Source organism: Grus americana, chromosome 11, assembly GCF_028858705.1.
Source record: "Grus americana isolate bGruAme1 chromosome 11, bGruAme1.mat, whole genome shotgun sequence".
Lineage (NCBI taxonomy): Eukaryota > Metazoa > Chordata > Aves > Gruiformes > Gruidae > Grus > Grus americana.
In genome coordinates, this window is record NC_072862.1 from 20057788 (window position 1) to 20077386 (window position 19599).

Consider the following 19599-nt stretch of genomic DNA (forward strand, 5'->3'; position numbering starts at 1 on the left):
TTCCAGCTTTTAAGCAAGCTGTATAGGAGGGAAAAAAAGTACCCGAGTTAAACCTGTTAGAGGTGAGATAAAGCTGAAGAAAATAAGTTATTTTATCCTTTCAAGAGGTCAGGTGTCTGTATTGGAGTAGTCTCCTCTGCTTCACTTTTTTATGGCAGCCTCCACTAAGGGCAAGTAAGCCATATTATAAAGGATGTCCTGTTGTAAAGTGGTTTGAGGCACAACTAACTACTTTTGTCAGTACTGGATAGTGAGGAGGCTCTGCCTGGCACGGGCGAGGCGTGGGTCCTCTCTGGGTGCTCTGGGGCTGCAGCGCGCTGTGCGGGTTCAGAAGTGATGCTGTTTCCGTCTCAGTGCTGTCCCTCCTCTCTTGCAAACTGACAAGTTGTGTAGCTGTCTCACTTCTTGTTTCACTAGAGCAAAGAATAGTTCAAGATATGTATAAATTAACCTCTGATATCCCATTTCCCTTGCTGCAGTCAAAATAACTTTTAAATCAGTTATTGGAGCCTTTTAATTCTAACATTTCTCGTTCCTGCAGTTGGTTTTTGTGGTTCGCTCTCTGATGTTACTTTGGCCCTGGAATCGGGTAGGATCTGCTTTCCAGACTGCTGTACAGGTGTTGGAGCACAGTGGTGTCTTAAAAGAAAGTCTTTAGCAAAACAAACTGTTAAGCTACATTCTCAAAATACCAACCTACAATATGACTAATGCACAGACAAAAAAAATACTAGTGTTCTGTTATCTCTGTTAGGAGACTCTGCAGTTATGTGGTTGGAATATAATAACCAATATGAAAATAAACTAGCTGTTTAGATATTTTCAAAAGCATGTTACCACTTGAGCAGCTATTCAGAGCACTATTTCACTTACAGGCTTTAGGACTAAAACTTGTAAGATTAGTCCAAGGTGAACTATACGTACCTGCTTGCAGGGTCAAGGTGCTCAGCACATTGCTAGCTGTTTGCAGTTAAACTTTGTGCTGAACGTGTTGGCCCTCAGTCTCGGAAGCATTTTGATAAACTTCAGCCATAGTGAGCTTGTAGGTCTTTATAAAGCTCACAGACCACCTTTTATCAGTCTGCTAAAATATAATCAGTGATGTATAGTTTTTATTTTTAACAATTTACACTGTAAATCTAAGTTTGCATTTGCTATTACATTCACAGCAGATAATACAATCTTTACACAGGCAGATGGGAACTGCTGCATTTGACCTTAACAGAACCGTAAGTAATTAATATTACTGACTGTAACATAAAAACATTATTCAGTGGTTAAAATAATGCAGTGTTCTAATAGTCTAGCACAGGCTAAACTTTCTTAAGCAGTAGTTCACACTAGTGGGATTAATATGAATAAAATGAGCTCAGATGTTGCGTGCTACATGATGAGGTATTTTGTATTTGCCATCTTCACCTATTATGGCTTGATTTATAAAAATGTATTTTGAGGCCTGACATGACACAAACCAGTTGTTTGTCTGTGGAAGTTTGCTTTGATGGGGGCTGGAATTTACTTTATCTCTGTACACAGCTTTAGTAGAAATAAACTGCTCTGTGTTTTGAATCCCTGCAGTACCTCAGGTCCTTGAATCACCACAGGAAGATGCTTAGCAATGCAATGCCTCCTCCTGCGCTGCGACTGTTCAAGGGGTGGTGTCAGTAGATCTTAAAATACAAGTCAGCCAGGCTATCATCCTCCTTTTTTGCATAAAGTTGCCTGAGTAATGAGTAAGCTAGTAGAGGCGATCGCTTTTTTCATCCAGCTCCTGCATAGCTTTAGTCCTGTCAGCTCTGCACAGCTCATCGAGGAGGAAAAAGGCAGCTATAGTTAGCTCAGCTTTCAGCAAAGGGGAAGCTCTAGTTGCCGTCCCCGTGGGCAAGAAAACAGATGGGTGGTGGCGGCTGCTGACTGAGGAATGCGATAATCACGTATGGAACATGACTAGTGGGGTTTGTTGTTGCTCAATACTTCATTATTCAGTCCTGTGATTGTGCTTGATGCCAGAGTAAACTCCTTTTCTCAGTTAATAGAGGCACAGCTTATCTATAGCACGTTGGGAAAATGCGAACTGGCCTTGAAAAAAGAGCTGCTATGCTGTGAATTCTTCAGGGCGTGTCTGATGAGAACAGCCTGACTTCTGTTATTCTTTGGTCATGAAGATAGTAAACCAGTAGCGCTGTAATCTGTAAAAATGCTTCAGGTTTTTTCAGGGGATGATCAGCTGTTGCATACATGATTGGATCTCTTTAATTCCAAGAGAATGTAAAATGGGATGAGTTACTGAAGTTCAGTACAGTCTGGCAGTAATCCTGACAAAAGATTGGTTGCTGTAAATGACAATGAATTATGCCAGTTCTGTAAGTATACCTATGTCTGCCTCTTCCCTTTAGGAGTGCAGCCTCATTTTTCCTTAAGAGTGTGAGCTTTTCAGTTACAAAAAATGCCTTCATTTTTAAAAGCTACAGTTTAATTTCATAATACCATGATGTTACTATCATTTCTACTGGTGAAGGTGTAGGGCTTTGGGTTTGCTTAAAGTGGTAGAGCCCAGGCTATAGACAAAGTCAAAAGTTGGAAGAAACCAGAGTGTTGAGGTACAGGTTAGGGTTTTGTCTGTTAGAGTAGGTGGATGGGAGGGGATGCAGTGCCAGGAGGAGTTAGGGGTGTGTTACTAGCATTTTTTTCCACAGAACACTTCTGTTTTATGTAAAACTTAGGAGCAATACACTTCTCCCTTTTACCACGCTGCAATACATGCACCCTTTAGCTGAGGCCAGGAATTTTTTAAACCAGTTCTTAAAACTTTGGATTGCTTCAACAACTTGTGATTTCTTAACTGGTTTTTGTCCTCTTAACAGTTCATTTGGTCTGTTTACCCAACGAAGGGGTTTAAATGCATCTTATCTGTATAAACTATGTTTCTATAAATTATGTTTAGAGAAATTAGGTGGTGAGAACAGCATAGAGCAGTTGAAAAGTGATAGTAGGTCACTGCATTTTGGGTTAGTTGTGACTATCACCTGTTAAGACAGCTCTGTTTGCCACTCATAGCAGGCTAGCTGCCAGATACTGCATTTGGGGTTGTTCTTAAAGAATTATCTTAATGTTTATTTTGGCTTTGAGTAAGGAAGGACCTTTTACCTGACACTCTCAAGCTCTTCTCTCTAATACTATAGGCCAGGAAGTGCTGTCTTGGTTTGGGTTTTTGGCAGGCTTTTTGGGGTTTTTTATTTTAAAGTGAAAAAGTCAAATGGTTTTGTCACGCTAAAACTCCTGCACCCTGGTGGCAGTTCTAGGGTAGTTACCATGGAAGAAGGCTTTGCAGTTAATGTGCCTGTGCATCCTTCCTTGCTGCATTTAAGCAGGAAAATGGCAGTTCTCCAGATGCTACAAGGGACTTGCAACCTGTTACTGAGAGGAATGGTTGGCAGCTTGTGCTTTACAGAAATGAAGAGGCCATGCCTGGTGGAGCTCTGAGCAACAGCTGGCAAAGAGAGGAAGCTTAGCTGTAGGCTGTGTTGTGGGAAGGAGTGAAGCTTTGTACCTAGGAGCTTTGGCCCTAGGGAAATTATTACATTGGCTATTACTGCATAGCGGTTTCTGGGAAAGTTCTCTTCAAAAGCAAAAGCCAAGTCAATAACTTGTTCAGCACACTTGGAGTGGGCTCTTTGCCCAGGCACACCAGGGCAGGACACAGCCTCTTTAGGTTATGACCAGAGAACTGCATGTTTCCCAATTTTCCAAGGGCTTCCTTCCCACTGTAGTACTGTGTCTCGTCCTCCTGGTCCCAGGAGCCAGGCTTGTTCTGAATCAAGTATCTGTCAAAAAAAAATGAAAGAAGCTTTCCAAATTATTTAAAAACACAAACCTGTAGGCTCATTTTAGTAGCACTCACACTTTGCTTTTTAGGGTGTAAGGTTCAGCTGATACCTGCAGCTGATTATGACAGTTGATAATCATACTTGAAAGGGTATAGCAACAGGTCTTCCTCCCATCTTCAATGCTGTATCCTAAGAATGAGACGCTCATTCACCTTCAGATACTACAACCAAATAAATGGTCATTCTGTACACATTTAAATATCCTCCCCTCACCTAGTAAGACAGAATGCTCTCCTCTACCATCTTACTCTAAGGTAACTTTTTCTAAAAAAGAAGTTCTAGTATTTTTTGGTTTTGCATGTCAATAGTTACACTTTGAGCAGATTCATGAAATTGAGAAACATGAGTGAACTCAGGTGATCATTACAGAGCTTTGAACTGAACTGCTACCTGTAAGTTATTTCTAGAAAGGTTCTTAAAATCACAGTAAACTGTTTACTAATATCAACATGAAAATTTTGGAAGTCAAGCAAGAAAGTGTTACAGCTGCAAAAGAAACAAATATGTTCAAAAGACATTCATATGAACTCAGTGATCCCAAACGTATCTCAGCGCATTCAGCATCATAAATTCAGCTGTAGTCACAGTGAAACAGAGAACACAATATTGAAATTTCCATTCACAGCAATTTCATAAAGGATGAAATTCATAAACAGAACCAATCATAAGCCACTGCATTGTTTTGCACAGCAAAACAGGACATTGCAGTATAATTCTTACATCAACATTTCTTTGCTTTCAGCTATATTTAGATGGCACTTAAATAATCACAACAAAGAAATGTGTCTTAGTTGTGCTGCATTTGAGTGCAATTTTTAGATTATAACTTAATAAAACAGATTATTTAAATTTCAGATTTACACTGGCAATGATTATTATGATTTAGATGAGGAAGGACAGAGATCTTTGCCAGATGTTAGCTAGCTGGAGTCCATTCCTTGGTCTTCTGCTTCTGGCTCAGGAGGATACAATTCATCCAAAATCAGCTCTGTAACAACAAAAAAAACCCCCATGTTTCAAAGAGTAATTTTTCTACTTGATACAATATAGTTAGAGCTGGTATCTGTGTTTTAAAACATGCTGACTGTATGAGGCTACAGCAAATACCATTTTTCAAGATTCAATGCAAACAGGTCTTTAGATACACATTTTGTCATACAAACTTCTCTTTTATTTAATGCCTTTTTAGGCATTAAAGGAGAGAACTGTCTTGGACAGTCACTTAAATTTAGCTATTAGTGGAAAAAAACAGTAAAGGGCACTTGTGTTATTTTAGAACTAGTTCTGACTAAAGTTTAAAACCTCATTTTTGTTAACTAATTTTAAAAAGCCACTAGGACAAAACTATAGTATTTTGTGTTTTAAAAGAAGAACCTGCATGCTAACTACAGGCTTGCAAGCATGTGCGTGCACCACCATCCCCAAAATCACCTGCTGTTACGCTGTTTCGGTCCATTCCCAAGCATAACTAGACTAGGTATTAGGCAAAGTTCTAGGTAACCTCAGGACGCTCTAAGCAGAGTAGAACAAATACATGGCATGCTGCTCAGCATCTCCCAAAAAGTCACTGTAACTCATAGTAGCATGCTTGCATGACCTGCCTTACCGGTGCAATACATACACCAACAATGAAGGATTTATCACTCTGGCTCTGAGTAAGACCAGATGCCTTGTCTGGTATCTTGTAGCAAACCACATACTGACACAAGAGCACAATCTTCACATCAGCTCTACAATATGCATGTAAATAATGCTATGAGTGAACGAAGAAGTGGCATCAAGGTACAAGGAGGAGAGGCAGTTTCATGAAATGAGTGCTCTCTAGGAAATGGACAGCAGAAGTGTGGAAAGCAAGGGGCAAGTCCTGATGCACGTGGGCTAGAGAACCTTTTGGGGTAATGGAGGAAGGTTGGGGATACAAGGAGAGAGATGTTAAGGATGCAGGGAAAAAACAATTGCAGAGAGAAGGTGTAATGCTAGTTGGGGATTTGCAATAATGATTTTTTTTTAAATAAGGTAACATAGTGCAGATTGTTCTACTAAAGAGAGATGAAGTATAGGATTTTGATCAGATAGTAGGGGCATATTTCTATGGAGAGAAGAACAAGATAAAACTATTAAAGAATAATAGTAGAGTAGTGACTGAGTATGATGAAGTTTGAGAAGCTAGACTATGGACTGCCTTCAGAGGTCTGAGCAACAAACATCCATGGTATTTGGTGCTTGTTAAACAAGGAAAGGGACAGAAGTGGAATTTCTATTTCTGTGGCATGGAAAAAAGCCAACATTATTATTTGACTGTTTTTACCTTCACAGGCACTCAATTTTTGAGTCTTCTTTAGAATGGCTCTTATGCCTGGCATGGCTTGGTCATATTGATGGAGAACTTCCAAACAGTGTTCATGAAACAGTTTATCTTTCTGAGATAGGCTGTGTAGGAGTAAAACAGCATCCCGTAAAAACTGAATAATTTGTTCCTTATATGCACAAAAGCTGTTCTCAGATCTTCTTATCTTTATCCACTGTCTATGTAACATTATAATTAGGGCTTTAACCACCTGCAAGAGGAAAAAAAAGTCCCTCAATACACAAAGTAAAGTTATACTAGCAGAAAACTTATTTCATTCTGAACTTTACTGATTAATCTCTTCAAACTTCCAAATTTCAGAGTATTTTCTAGCAAGCAAAAGCAAGCTTCCTAGAAAGTGGCATCCTTTAAAAGTAGAGTACGCTTCTGTGTCACTGTGGCTAAAAAAAGGGGCAAAAAGCTATTTCAGCATTGTTAGGAGTACTTTTAAGTTCTCAGTAGATTAAACTCAACCACTGTAGTGACGTACCTCAAGGTTACATTGGCAGTTTGTACCAGGTAATAAAACCGATGGACTGGAACACCGCATACACCTTGTCAGGAGTCTGACTGTCTGTTACAAAAACATGCAGATTGCATTACAGTGAGTACTAGGGTTCTGCAGAATTAATCAAACAATTAAGCTGCAAATAAAGGGAAGTAGAAATGGTATTTCGTTACTAGTTTCAAACATTCTTGTTTTTTTCTTAACAGTTAGTGGATCTTTTTTTTACCCCAAGAAATTGTTAAAGTTTTTTCCCTGTAAAACTTTACAGATGTGGAATTTGCCTTGCACAGAAACCTTTTCAACTTTCTGATGAGAAAGGCTAACGAGGTGCAGTGAGCCTTAGTTCACTGCATCCAAATAATATGTTTACACTTAATATATTAACAATGTAGGCAGAGGGATAATGAAAATGGTTCAAGATTCTTTCAAGTGAGAGCAGAAGTGGAGCAAATGGTAGAACCTCAAACAAGTTGCCACTGTCAGTACAAACGATACAAATTAAATTCAAAAGCTATTCTTCCTATATATAATTATGACTATTATACAGCAAGCTAGCATTTCCAATGAATATAATCCTAAGTTGCTACAGACTGCCTTTTGTATGTAATAACTCATAAGATACAGTTCAGAAGTAACTAATACAATCAAAATGAATCATAGAGCTTGCTTCCTTTTACTCCTCTATCAGTCTAAAAGTAAAATAAAGCTTATTGTTGAACATTTACAGCTATCCTAGGATCCTTCTTGTTTTTTTCAGTGACTTAACTATGACTCTTATAACTGATGTTATCTTTAAGAATAGCTACTGATTCAGTTTCAAGCAGCTACTCTTAAAAAAAGAAAAAATCAATGTAATCCCTTCCTGGAAGCCAATACTTTGTGTTCTATTTCAGCTGGAGAAAGAACTTGTTTTCAGACAATTTGTGCATTGTCCTGCTCCTCCCGCTCCCCCAACTGGAAACAGCAGGAAAAGGCATATGAACAAACAGCTCTGGTTACTTACCTCTTGTTCCAGCTGAAGCCAAAGCATTTCAGATGCTGATTTATCTGGTCTTGATGTAATATACATGTACAGTGCAAGAAGAAGGCAGGTGTCTGAAACAGAGATAACTTTGTCCTTTTCCCAACTAGGCAATTGTTTATGACAAAAATTGTCACAGAAGAAAACATTTCAGAAAATTACAGGTAGTGTTATCCTGAGACTCATGATACAGGCTCAACTTCTTGCTTTACTTCAGACACCCTAAGCAGCGCTGAAGAAACTAGTATCCCTAAACTTTATATATGCCTTTGTGGTAATACTGTCCTACTTCATTCATAAGGAACTGGACAAAGACTATTTGTCATGCAGAGTACTGGATTCCCTAAACTCAACAGTGTCATGAGCACAGATAAACTTCAGAACTCCACAAAAGCCCTCTTCCCCCTCATCAGCCTTTAATATAATAAACATTAATCTGGAAAGTAGTTATAAAAATCCACGTGGGTAGCAAAAGCACTGTATGTAGACAGATACCCCAAGACAAAATACTCTTCAAAGAATAATTGAAACAAGTTTTCAGGCAACATAGCAGGCTTTTTGCCTTTTGGGGTTTTAACACCTTGTTTGCATTATATTAGTCACGCTAACTAACATTCCACTGATAACAGTTCTCTGTGTTATGCAGTCTTTTACCTGAATGAGAACAAAGTTGAGCAACCAACATGTGGTGTTGAGCAAGAATAGATAACAGTCTCACGGTCAAAAGGACAGCAGGCGAAGGGGTCTCTGCACACAGACAGCCCAGCAGTATCTGGCTACTCAGCAAGTGCTGAAAACTTCAAAAGAAAAATCCGAGTTAGAAATGGGAAATGCACTGACAAGTTGAAAATATGCTATTTCTTGTGCACAGCATTGTCATTTGTACCTTTTTAGCTATTTAGAACGTACCTGATCTCAACTTACGCATCATAAATAAAAAGTATACTGTAAAACATACTATGTTACATTTGGCAGTCTGCAATTCATGCTGTGGCTGTGTATATTAGACCATTAGCAGGCGAAATGTCTCACTTTTGAGAGGGGCATTTTAGCTACCAGAATGAGACTCCGTGCTTTCATTCCTTACACACCTCCCAGCAATCGCAAAAACCCCAAAATTAATGTTACAGATATTCTGATCAACTGCACATGGCCCTAACAAATTTTCTCACTTTCAAGTGACAGCTGCGCAATGAGGCAACAGCATCTGCTTCATATAAACTTCATAAGCAAATCTTGTTACTGATGGGGGGCGATTATCACAATCATGAGCAGCAAAGGCAGTAGAAAGATCTTCAACTTCTTCTCACAGGTGATCTGAGAAATGTGATATCTTCCCATACACATCAAAATGTCTGCTGTAATCTGCACAAATTAGCTTCAACAGAGAACAAAAATTGCTAAACAGAGTCTGAAATAATTTTAAAGCTATTATTGACTTACTTTATTAGCAAGTCCATTGTTGAATTTTCAGCTAATTTCACCAAAACTTTTAGGCTTTGGTTCAGTATACTATTAGTCTGGGAGCCTCTTGCAGCAGAAAAAGCTAAAACCTGAAGCAGCTTTTTAAACAAAGAATGTTGAGCTCGATCGTTATTGGGAGCATCCTGTGGAGCTACAGGCAGCCCTTCTTGTGTCCTCGTATCTTCTTTATTACCACACTGATTATCACACAACACATTTTTGTCCATCTTGGAAATCTGTTCATCTCCAACAGCAGGACTTTTTTCCACTTCAGTAGACAGTAATGTGTGGACAACATCCCAGCTATAAAACGCCAAATAGTAAAGAATACCCAGTGATATAACTGTAGTTTCTTCAAGAGACAACCTGAAGTCCTCCTTACTTGACACCATATTTGTGTTGGTTCCGGAAGAAACAGCTGAATGATTTCCACAAGAACCATTTACAGACTTGTCCGCCAATTGTACCGCTTGACAGTATGTACCAATATGGTGTTCTACCAAGGGCAAGAGATGCACGGCGCCTCGGATCTTGCAGCGTGTGAGGTGCAAGAACTCTCTCCGGCTTTCCGTTGGGCTTCCTTCAGGTAATCCTTCATCCATAGCAATCAAGTTCAAGCCTGTTATTGCAAGTTTTTGAGCTTCTCGCAGGGATACAAGAGGAGCGATTTCTTCTTGAGTTGTCCTGCTGCTGGGTAGTTGTGTGGACTTCCTATCCAAATAAAATTAAAAGGGAAATACTTCAAAAGAAAAGGCAGAGAACATAGTTGAAATTTGAGTTATCCATATTCTGAATCAAATAACAGAAAGGCTAGATTAATAAGAGATGTCTGTTCCCAAAATAAAATGTAAATTGGGGGAAAAAAAAAATCCTACTCCTTTATACCTTCATGGAAGAGCAATTTCAAAGCATTCTTAGGTCTTGAGAAAGTAGTCAGAACTTACAAGTGAGTAACTTCAGCAGCTCACTATAAGCCATTGTCTGAAATTACATTTCAAACATTGACTTCCCAGTTTCATGGTTTTGATAACCTGTCATAAAATCTTATCTTCCCCTGATATTATTTGGTAGCTTCTGGGGAAGAACAAGTATCTGTACATTAAAGGCCCCTACATATTACAGATCAGTAAAGGACTACAACAACAATAAAATAATTATTTTCTTGTCCAGAGATGAGAGCGAGAGAGAGACTTCAGCTATTAACTAGTCAAACTGCAGCTACAAGGGCCAAACACACCACCTCTGCTTGCATAAACAGCAAGGGCAATGAGGCATAAGCCTTGCTATGAACCCACAAAACACAAGAATTACTAATAAAATAACATATCAGAAAAAAACAAAGGTATTTCAGGAGCTACGGTCTAATTCTTTAAAGTGAAAAACAATTATAATTTATATGCAATATTCATATTTAAAATGCTTTACAGGTCACTATATCACATAAATTGTACATTACAAATTGAACATAGTTTAGACTTTGAACATATAAAGAATACTGTTCTTTTGATCACATTTTCAACAGTTTCTTCCCACTTAACTCATGATCATGTTTATATGCTTCCCTCACTGCAACGCAAGTTTTACATCCTTCAGCAGTTAACAATAGCAGCTGCTAATACTCACTCCCAAGTTTTACAAAACATGTTGCTGTGCCTTCCCCCAGCATATAATCAGCCTAGTTTATCTCTTGGTGTTGTTCCACTGTTTCGCATCTACATTAATCAAAGATGCAGAATGATGTTCCAAGTTTTGCATTAAATGGCGTAAGCAAAACAGCATTTAACACAAGGAATGAGCTATCCTACCTAAATAAGCATTTCTTAGTAGAATGCCATTATACTAAGAACATGTCAGATACAGTTTAACAGAAAGAAATAAAACTTACGTATCCAAATAGTTAGGCTGCAGTACAGCTCCAGGTATCGGCTCAGAGTTACTGCTAAGAAGATGGCAGAGCCCTAGTACTGACCCAGGGACAATGGGCTGCTTCATCAGTGCGTTTAGTAAGATAGAACCTGAAAGGATACATAATTGTCTTTGGACAATTGCAACATCATCATCATCATCAACAACAAATTAATATTTCAAAAGATTAGCCTTATTTATAGTGCTCTCAACCTCAAAATAATTTTTTCTTTACAAAGAATTCTTGTATAGAATCATTCTCTAGAAGAGCATTATTTTCAGAAAAAATGAATTCAAAGTACAATTTAAATATTAGCCAAATTATATTTAGAGATATTTTAATTACAATCTGATACTAGCAAAGTACATCGAGCCAAATGAATGTATGTCCCAACTATCCTGATGACTTGTCCTCCATGTTCCAGTCCAGACATTAAAATTATGTGATGCAATTCTATTCTGAATTGGAAATAAAACAGTACCCTGAAGATTTCTTGATGCTGTTGTAAACATTGCTCTATTGTTTTTAACTTCATTTTAAAAAGTACATTTTTTCCTGTTTTTACATCTGTTTACAATAAAAAGCACAACATACTAATGCTGAAAGAGCCAGCCTTGTAATAAGATGCCTCTTGATCCATAGCCTTCCATAAAGCAAAACTCAGGCAAACTTTTTTCTTAAATAGAATGACAATGTAAGAATGTTGTTAGGAAACGAGTTAATAATACAATCTGAAATGTTTTACTTCAAAAATCACAATATTCAAAGCAAAAAGCAACTAGCTGAACACCACTATTCTGGGCAGTGATGTTGTACGTCACAGGCTCCTCAGCTTAGTAAAGGCGTCTGAGCTGCTCCTTAGAACTGCTTGCTATTTCTGTATTAACAGAATTGTTACCTTGTGTGTTTCGTTTATGTGCAGAGTTGTAGGAACCATTTTTTCCCATTGCTTCACGCTTCACGGATAAAGCTTCAGGATGGGTTATCTTACTGTCTAAACCAAACAGGAATCACAATTCTAATATGAGAATGACGTTGCTTAGATATCTGTACTTGTCCCTTACGCACATTTGGCTAGCCATAGCTCTTATATAGTAAGTAAACAGACATTAGATCAATAAAAAACATTTGTCTTGTTTTGACATATCGGAGACATAGATACGTCAAAATATATTACAGTTAAGAGCTGTGATGCAAGTAGAATTGTGCCCCAAAATAAATCAGAAAAGTGAATAAAATTTCACCTTTACTGTCAGATGTTCCACAGTTTGTTCAGTGCTATTGCTCTCTACTTTTATTTTAGAAAAAAAACCCAATATTTAAAGTTAAATTCCCACTACTGGCAGAGATTTACATGACTACGTTAGTTAAAGATCAACATAAAATTCTTAAAAAAAAACCCAAAACATATATGTGAGCATTTGATAATCCTTCAGTCAGCTATATATGCCACAATTACTAACCAAACTGAAGTCAAAAGCCTTGCAGGGTTCAGAAGACAAAAAATCAAGTGTTTTTCAAACAAATAAGCATACTGAGTGTTGTTACCATAACTAACAGACAGGGGGCTGAATAAATAGCGATACTAATGCTTTCAGGCTACTGTGGTTTCTTTTTGATGGAGTTCACACTGCCCTTACAGTTTCAGGTTGAATACTGTAACTGACAGTAACATCTCAGATTTTTCATGACTCTTCCTATAAGGATTAGTTGATGATATCCAAATTTCTTCCATTTATTATTTCCTATGGAACCATGGCAGTTGGCTGCTACAAAAAACCCACCATTTTTGTTTCATGTTATAGCAATCTTCAAACACATGCATATATTCATTTCCTAAGCCTTACTCAATGGATTTCAAGATACAATTTTGTGAGAATGACTGCTCTACACATAAAAGAGGAAATGATTAAATGCTTTCAGTTGTCTCTTTCAATACAGCTAAATATGTAAATAAAAAAAAAGGTCAACTTTAAAGCGAAAACCACATAAATACAAAAAATGCATCACCTGACTAGCAGACTGATTCAAGAAATACGCAAATTATTTCCTTCCTGCTCTCTTCAATGACAAAGGCAGATAACAATTTGAATATTTTAGTTAATCACATAATAAATGAAAGCTTTTCATTATGGTCAACAGACTTCATTGTTGACATCTTGGCATATAGGCTTTACCGAGGTGTGAGTTAAAATTAAAATTATCTTGATGCAAATTTCAGTCATAGCCATTTGCTATAAAATGGAAAGAAATTTAAGCAAAACCCAAATAAAACAAATGCTTATTTTTCTCTACAGTGAACTTACCAAAACTGTTCAGTCACATAGTACAAAAATCCCTATCTAAGGCAGAATGTTCACATGCAGCTAAAAATGTTGCAAGTTGTATTTGGGTTTACCTTCTTTGACTGAAGTAGTCGGGGCAATCAGATTTCCTGAAGAACACGATGGTTTAGTGGACGTTTCAGCGTTGAAGGATTCCTTTGTAGGAAAAGATCGTTTTCCAGGCTGTGGAGAACATCCTTCTGATTTCATTTGTATTGCAAAATTCTTTTTAGGACTAAATAAAAATCAAACACTTGGATGAGTCAGTATTTCTTCTGTAATTATTTCATTAAACAATAAACAAGGATCTATTTAATAGATCCTTTTGTGATATCGATGTTTTAAAGGTACTTCACTGTAAACTCTTTGGACTTCTGTCACAGAAACAAGGAAGGCTCTTTTTGAGAGCCTTTTCCATAGAGGTCAACAGACTTTTTTTGGTTGTATTTTTTCAAGACAACAGAGCTAAGAGTTATATGGAGAATGAAACCCTCTTTAAGCACACATATTGTAAAAAGAAATGCAAATTCATTTTCCAAAACTCATACCTTGGCGTTAAAACCGTCTGAGTAACGTGTTTATTTCTTTCACAGTTCTGAAGTCGCGTTCTTAATTCATTCATTTCTGCATCTTTGAACTGCAACTCTGACTGTAATGACTGCAACTGAAAGAGGAATTAAAAAGACAGTTTTACTGTTACCGAATAATTCAGTGGTGTTTTAACTGCAGAGCAACTAGAATTACCGTAAGATTTCAAGATTACCATCTACTTACTGTGAGCTCTGCAAAAGATCTCCCATTTTTAGGTAAGCTAGTCCAATTAATACTATCTTAGAACCAAGTGCCAAAAGTTCAGGCAAGAAGCATATGACTTGGTAAGACAGACCAAGTGCCACGTGGAGCATGACTACAGTAAAGCTCTTAACAGCAGAGTAAAACAAAAGCAGCCACTGTCCTCTTCAGGGCTTTCAGAAAGATGACTGCCAACAGGAATAGCAATCTGATCAGAGTCATAAAGCATATTCTGTTGGTTTTTTCCATTTTAAAATACATTCCAATTTTAGTGTTCTGCAGATTGCTTAAAAAAAAAGCAACAAGTGAACAAAAAACTCTACCGCTTGAATTTTACTCTTTTGACAGAATAAAAACCCCAGTAAGTTCTTACAAATGCCTTCTTCTAGATAAGAAAATAAAAGCATTCATAGTTTGGAAATTTCACACAAATGTTCTTCCTTTGACTAGATGGTCTGCGACACCATTAAATCATAAAATCAGCTTCTGCTTGTGATATGCAGGTAATTGATTAGTTACAAACCTTTTTGGAGAACTCTTTTTCTTTTTCACTTAAGGTCTGAGATTTTTGCTGTTCCAACAGCATGTATGATCTTTTCTGTTCCTCCATAGCATACTCCATCTGCTGCATTGAGTCACGCAAAATTTTAATTTCTCCATTTTTAGTAAGAATTTCATCCTGCATTTTTTTCAGCTGCAAACAGATCAATTCTATTAAAGATGTATATACCCAAAAGTATGCATTTATATCATAATGTGGTTGAAAATTAGGTATATTTATACTTTCTAGGGAGAAAAATGCTCCTGTAACCCAGTTCAGAAATTCTGCAATGTTGCTTCTTTTTCTGATTAAATGAGGCTCAGGTACTGTTTTCTTTAACAGAATTATAAAATGACAGCACAGACACGTCTTCATATACCGTCCTGGTACCTGTCAGAGACCATTCTTCTCTTTCTCCTTCTCTGCGATTATGTTCTTTCTTTGAAAAGTATCCTAGCCACACACATCAATAATTTATTCATCATTTAGATTGTAAGAATGGTAATTTAATTATAATATTGCTTTACAATCATCAGCAAACAAGCTACCACCCCCAGACAGTATCTTCACAACATATGTAGTCTCTAATACTCTCTGAACAGCCATCACCACTCAGAGACAACACTTCTGAGAGATAATAGAATGAGTTATTCAGAGAAGCATGGGGAAAAAAAAGCAGAAAGACACCTCTATACGACTACATAAAATTATGTTTTATCCCCACATTGAACATGGTGTACAGGTAGGAGCTTCCCCAATAAAGAAGGATATCATAGAGTTGGGAAAGATTCGGAGAACAGGGGTAAGGGTGAGGAGAGAAAGGTAAATAGTGGGGGCCCCGTCCAGCTGGGAGAAAGCACAGTTGTAAGAAAACAAAGGTCTATCGAGGTGTGAGGGCTACGCACAAGTTACTCCTTGTTTAATGGCGCTCACAACAGCCAAGACCCATCCACTGAAAATCACTAGGTGCAAAGTTCAAAATAAAACCAAAGAAGAAATTTCCTGCTGCAGGGTGGTGTTAAGCTGCAGACCTCTTTCATACTAAAAAGTATCAAAAAACAACTACACAAATATTTAAAAAAAATACACTAAAGAATATTAAACATGCATATACTATTTCTACATGAAATTCTACCAGAAGCTAAAAGACTGTTCTGGTAAAATATCGTCATAAACTTGCTCAGGTCTTACACTCTTCCTAAAGTGTCTGCCAAAAAGGGATGGGCTTGGTACGGGCATTTGTATCTTCTTACTTTTCTGCATCTATTTCTTCCCTGTAGTATCTTTCCATAAGGGATCATCAGAAGGTAAAGTAACATAATACAACTTAAAAGTCACTTTACTTTCTCAAATCATTAAGTTGCACAAAACAACTCTTGCTGACTAGCTGACAGGACAGAGAATGGGCTTGATAGGAAACAAGACCAACAAATTAGCATTTGTTAATCTGAAATGACCAAGAAATAAAATATTGCTCTCACTCTTAATGTTACCAGAGCTGTTTCTAGTATGACGCTTTTAATAAATGCATGGATTTCAAAGTTTACAAACCAACTTGATTAGAAAAAGATGTGCTATTTAGAGGGGAGGGGAAGATATTGCTAACCTTCTGTTTAATTTCTTCATGCTGTGTTTGCAGTACTTCAAACTGGAATGCATCTCGCATCAGACTATCTTCTGTACTGCTTCCTGTTGCAGAAAAAAAGCCAACATCTGTTCTGAAGCACGGATTACGTATGTAAATCGCTGGTGACTTAACATCAAGATTTTGTTATTTGCCATTACGTACATCTGAGTATCTTAATATTTATCCTGTCGCTACAAACAGGTAAACTGCACACATCTAATCACCACAGTCACTTTTTCAGAGCTTGTGCATTAATCCTTAAAACAGAGAAAACACCCCCCCCCGACATTTCTAATACCTTAAACCAGTAAGATGACCCACAGTAAGTGCAAGCATTTCCTCCGAGATAATTTTACTTCACACACCCTGCATAAATAAGCATTAACAGAAAACTTTTTGACCTGGCGAGATTACAAATGTTAGCATTGCTAAAACATAAAGCCCTCTGTACTTAATTATGGACGAACCCCTGTATCCTGTATGCTTTTTCAAAGTAAATCTGAAAATCAACTGTCAATATGGGGCACATTATGCATTTCCTAGTGAAAGTTAATGGTTAGGGGGGGAAAAAAAGTCTGGTCGCCAACATACATGATACTATAAATGATACTTAAAGCATGTTAAAAGTTTATGAAACTCCTTTGTTTTATTTAACACGTTTAACATGCAGTATCAAGGTGACAGGTAAGCGGTACCACACACATTACCAGAGAACAGGTTCCCCGTACTGTTAGTTTAACGCTACGTGACTGCTTGGACGTTACTTCTTCGCATCTTAACTGGCTCTGCGAGCACTTGGCATACCACCGTGAAGTTCTGGTAGCCAGCCGGGGTAATCAGAAGCAATTCCTACAGGGATAACGAACATTTTCCCAAACAGTTTAACAGGCGCAGGGCGGCTTCAGGAACCCGGGTGACAGCAACAACCGCATCGCCTCAGGCCCGAGGCCGGACCGTCCGGGCAAACGCCCGCCCGCACCCCTGCCGCCGTGGGGCGGATACCCTCGCGACACCGCCAAACCCCGCTGAGGCCGAACCAGGCTCCGGTCCCCAGCGCCGCAGGGGCACACCGACCTTTCGGCTTCCTCCCCGCAGCGGGGTCGCTGCCGCGGGGCGGCCCCGCCTGCCGCTCGGCGCCGCTCGGTCCGAAGGCGCCCCACGCGTGGTTCGGGAAGCCCGCCCGGGGCGCGGCGGCGCCGGCAGCCTCCTGCGACAGCGCCTGCGAAGCCAGGATGTCGATCTCCTCCAGGTCGTCCGCCGTGAAGTCGTCGTTGTCCCCGAAGGGGTCCCCCGGCCCCTCGTCGGGCCCAGCCGCCCCCGAGCTCTTGGGGCGCTTGTGGGGCGGGAAGCCGTTCTGCAGGGCCCCGCCGCGGGACGGAGCGGGAGCCGCGCCCCAGCCCGCCCCGCACAGCGCCGGGCCGCTCCGCTTCCGCGGCCCGAGCGGGGGCTGCGCCGCCATGGCGGGGGGCGCCGGCCACCTCCCCGGGGGTGACGCACCGGGCACCGCAACCTCTAGCGGCCCCGCGGGCGGACCCCCGGCCCAGGCACGCCCTCTCACGCGCGCCGCGGCGCGCGCCGCACCACCTACCAATCACCGGCGGGCAGGGCTTCCCTCAGACCAATGGGGCAGCAGGCCGGCCTACCGCGGCCCCCGAGGGTCAAACCGAGGGCCGGCGCGCAGCGGCTGGCTGTAAGCGTCCCCGCGATTGGCCGCGGCGATCCGCGCTGCAAGCGCCTCGCTGATTGGTCGGACGGCGCGCGGGCAGGCGCGAGCGGGGCGGTTGGGGGCGGCAGGAAAGTTCGTCCTGTCAGCAGTGTGAGGGAAGGGCTGCTGGCGTCAGGCCGTTAGCAGGTGATGTCACAGCGCGTCGTGGTGAGGGGCTGGCCTGCTGATGTAATAACCAGGCGCTACGCTACGGTGTGGTGGCGGTGGTACCGCGGTGGGTGTGGTCACACGAGACGGCTGGGCCTTACGTAGCATCACAGATGCAGGCTGCAGCAGGGCTGCTGTGCCAAGTCAGTGATGTCATGAGCAGCACTACCTGTTGATGTCATGGTGTACAGGCAGGGTTGGTAGGCTGCTGGGAGCCGGGCTGTGTGCTGGCCTATCCCGTGGCACGGCCATGCTGGTGCCTTGAGCTTTTCTGTGGCAGGCTGGTACCAGGCCGTGTGCTGGGAAGGTGGCAGTGACGTGTCCTGCTGGTGTGTGCCAGTGCACAGTTATGGTGCTGCCAGCCATCAGACAGGGCCATCTCTGCTGCCTTCACCTCTCTTGGAGACTCACAGGCAATGCTCTTATCTCTCTGGCACAGGCTCACAGAGAAACCATACAGGTACTTAGACAAATGTGGATCCTGGCTGCTGTCTTAGCAGGCCATTTGTATTCTTGATTCTTTGTTTGTGAGGACATCCTGTGGTAGCTGCAGAGGAACATGAGACTGCAAATACACAGTGGCAGTTTTGCTTGGGCATATGAGACAAGACTGTAAGAAAAAGAAATTATTTTTGCTCAACCAACTCATAATGCTTGTGAAGACCGGAAAGCACTTATTCTGATTTTCTATTGCAGACTCCAAGGGGTCCTACGTCCTCAAAGTTTGTCCTTTATTTTAATTGCATTAAGTGGTCTAATAGAAGACCAATACTAATCTAATATTTGAGTCTATAGAACAGCCCATTAAAAAAAAAAAAACAACAAACACATTGCACTGTAATATTTGCCCTCATTAGTATTGCTGCAAAGGTAGTAAGCAGAGTAATTTTTCACTTGCTCTGCTAAATCATTGGCAACCATGTTGTTTACTGCTTAAATGTTTAGTTGCTTTAGCAAAGAAAATGGGATCTTAAATAGGTTATTTTCACAGTGTTTTTTTTCCCAATGAAGTGGGACCAGTGAAAGATAATAGCATCAGGGAGGTGCAATATTTGCAAAAATTCTGTACCAAACCCCTGCTATTAATTTACTGACATTAACTTGCTTTTGTAATCATATCTAAGTCTGTTTTTAAAAGCTATGTGAAGTGGATTGAGAAATATACTTGCCAGCTGATACGAGCTCTGTATAACTTAGGTGGGTGTGAGGTCACAGCTGTATTGATAAGCTTTTTAAGTGTAAACTAGACAATAGTCTGGCAGCACATTTTTAAAACAGGGTTAGTAACAATTTTCAGTGCTATAAATCA

At 40.0% G+C, this 19599-nt stretch overlaps 1 protein-coding gene across 6 annotated transcripts; it reads right to left on the reverse strand.

Annotated features, from left to right (window-relative positions):
* Nucleotides 1-1116: 1116 nt before the first annotated feature.
* ATRIP (ATR interacting protein) lies at nt 1117-17965 on the reverse strand. Of its 6 annotated transcripts, none has more exons than XR_008578829.1 (14): nt 17492-17965; nt 16397-16479; nt 14773-14943; nt 14006-14121; nt 13532-13692; nt 12032-12127; nt 11113-11242; nt 9207-9938; nt 8418-8560; nt 7746-7837; nt 6725-6808; nt 6196-6445; nt 4749-4875; nt 1117-4016 (listed from the first exon to the last, which is right to left on the reverse strand). XR_008578829.1 is itself a non-coding variant. In XM_054838424.1 (13 exons), exons 1-13 carry the CDS (start codon nt 17874-17876, stop codon nt 4808-4810), a joined length of 2511 nt encoding a protein of 836 aa, XP_054694399.1. In that variant the 5' UTR covers nt 17877-17965; the 3' UTR covers nt 1117-4807. The 6 variants fall into 6 exon arrangements, 2 of the variants coding, with proteins under 2 accessions (XP_054694399.1, XP_054694400.1); XR_008578828.1 differs by having other exon boundaries at nt 1117-3824; nt 3969-4875; XR_008578827.1 differs by having other exon boundaries at nt 1117-3824; nt 3937-4875.
* Between the last annotated feature and the right edge of the window lie 1634 nt (nt 17966-19599).

Coding starts and splice junctions, on each gene's coding strand:
- ATRIP (XM_054838424.1), bottom strand. CDS start 17,876: ATGGCGGCGCAGCCCCCGCTCGGGCCGCGGAAGCGGAGCGGCCCGGCG. Junction 6,446..6,724: donor ACTGCCAATGTAACCTTGAG/GTACGTCACTAC, acceptor TTCCTCTTGCAG/GTGGTTAAAGCCCTAATTAT. Junction 4,876..6,195: donor AAAATTGAGTGCCTGTGAAG/GTAAAAACAGTC, acceptor TTGTTGTTACAG/AGCTGATTTTGGATGAATTG.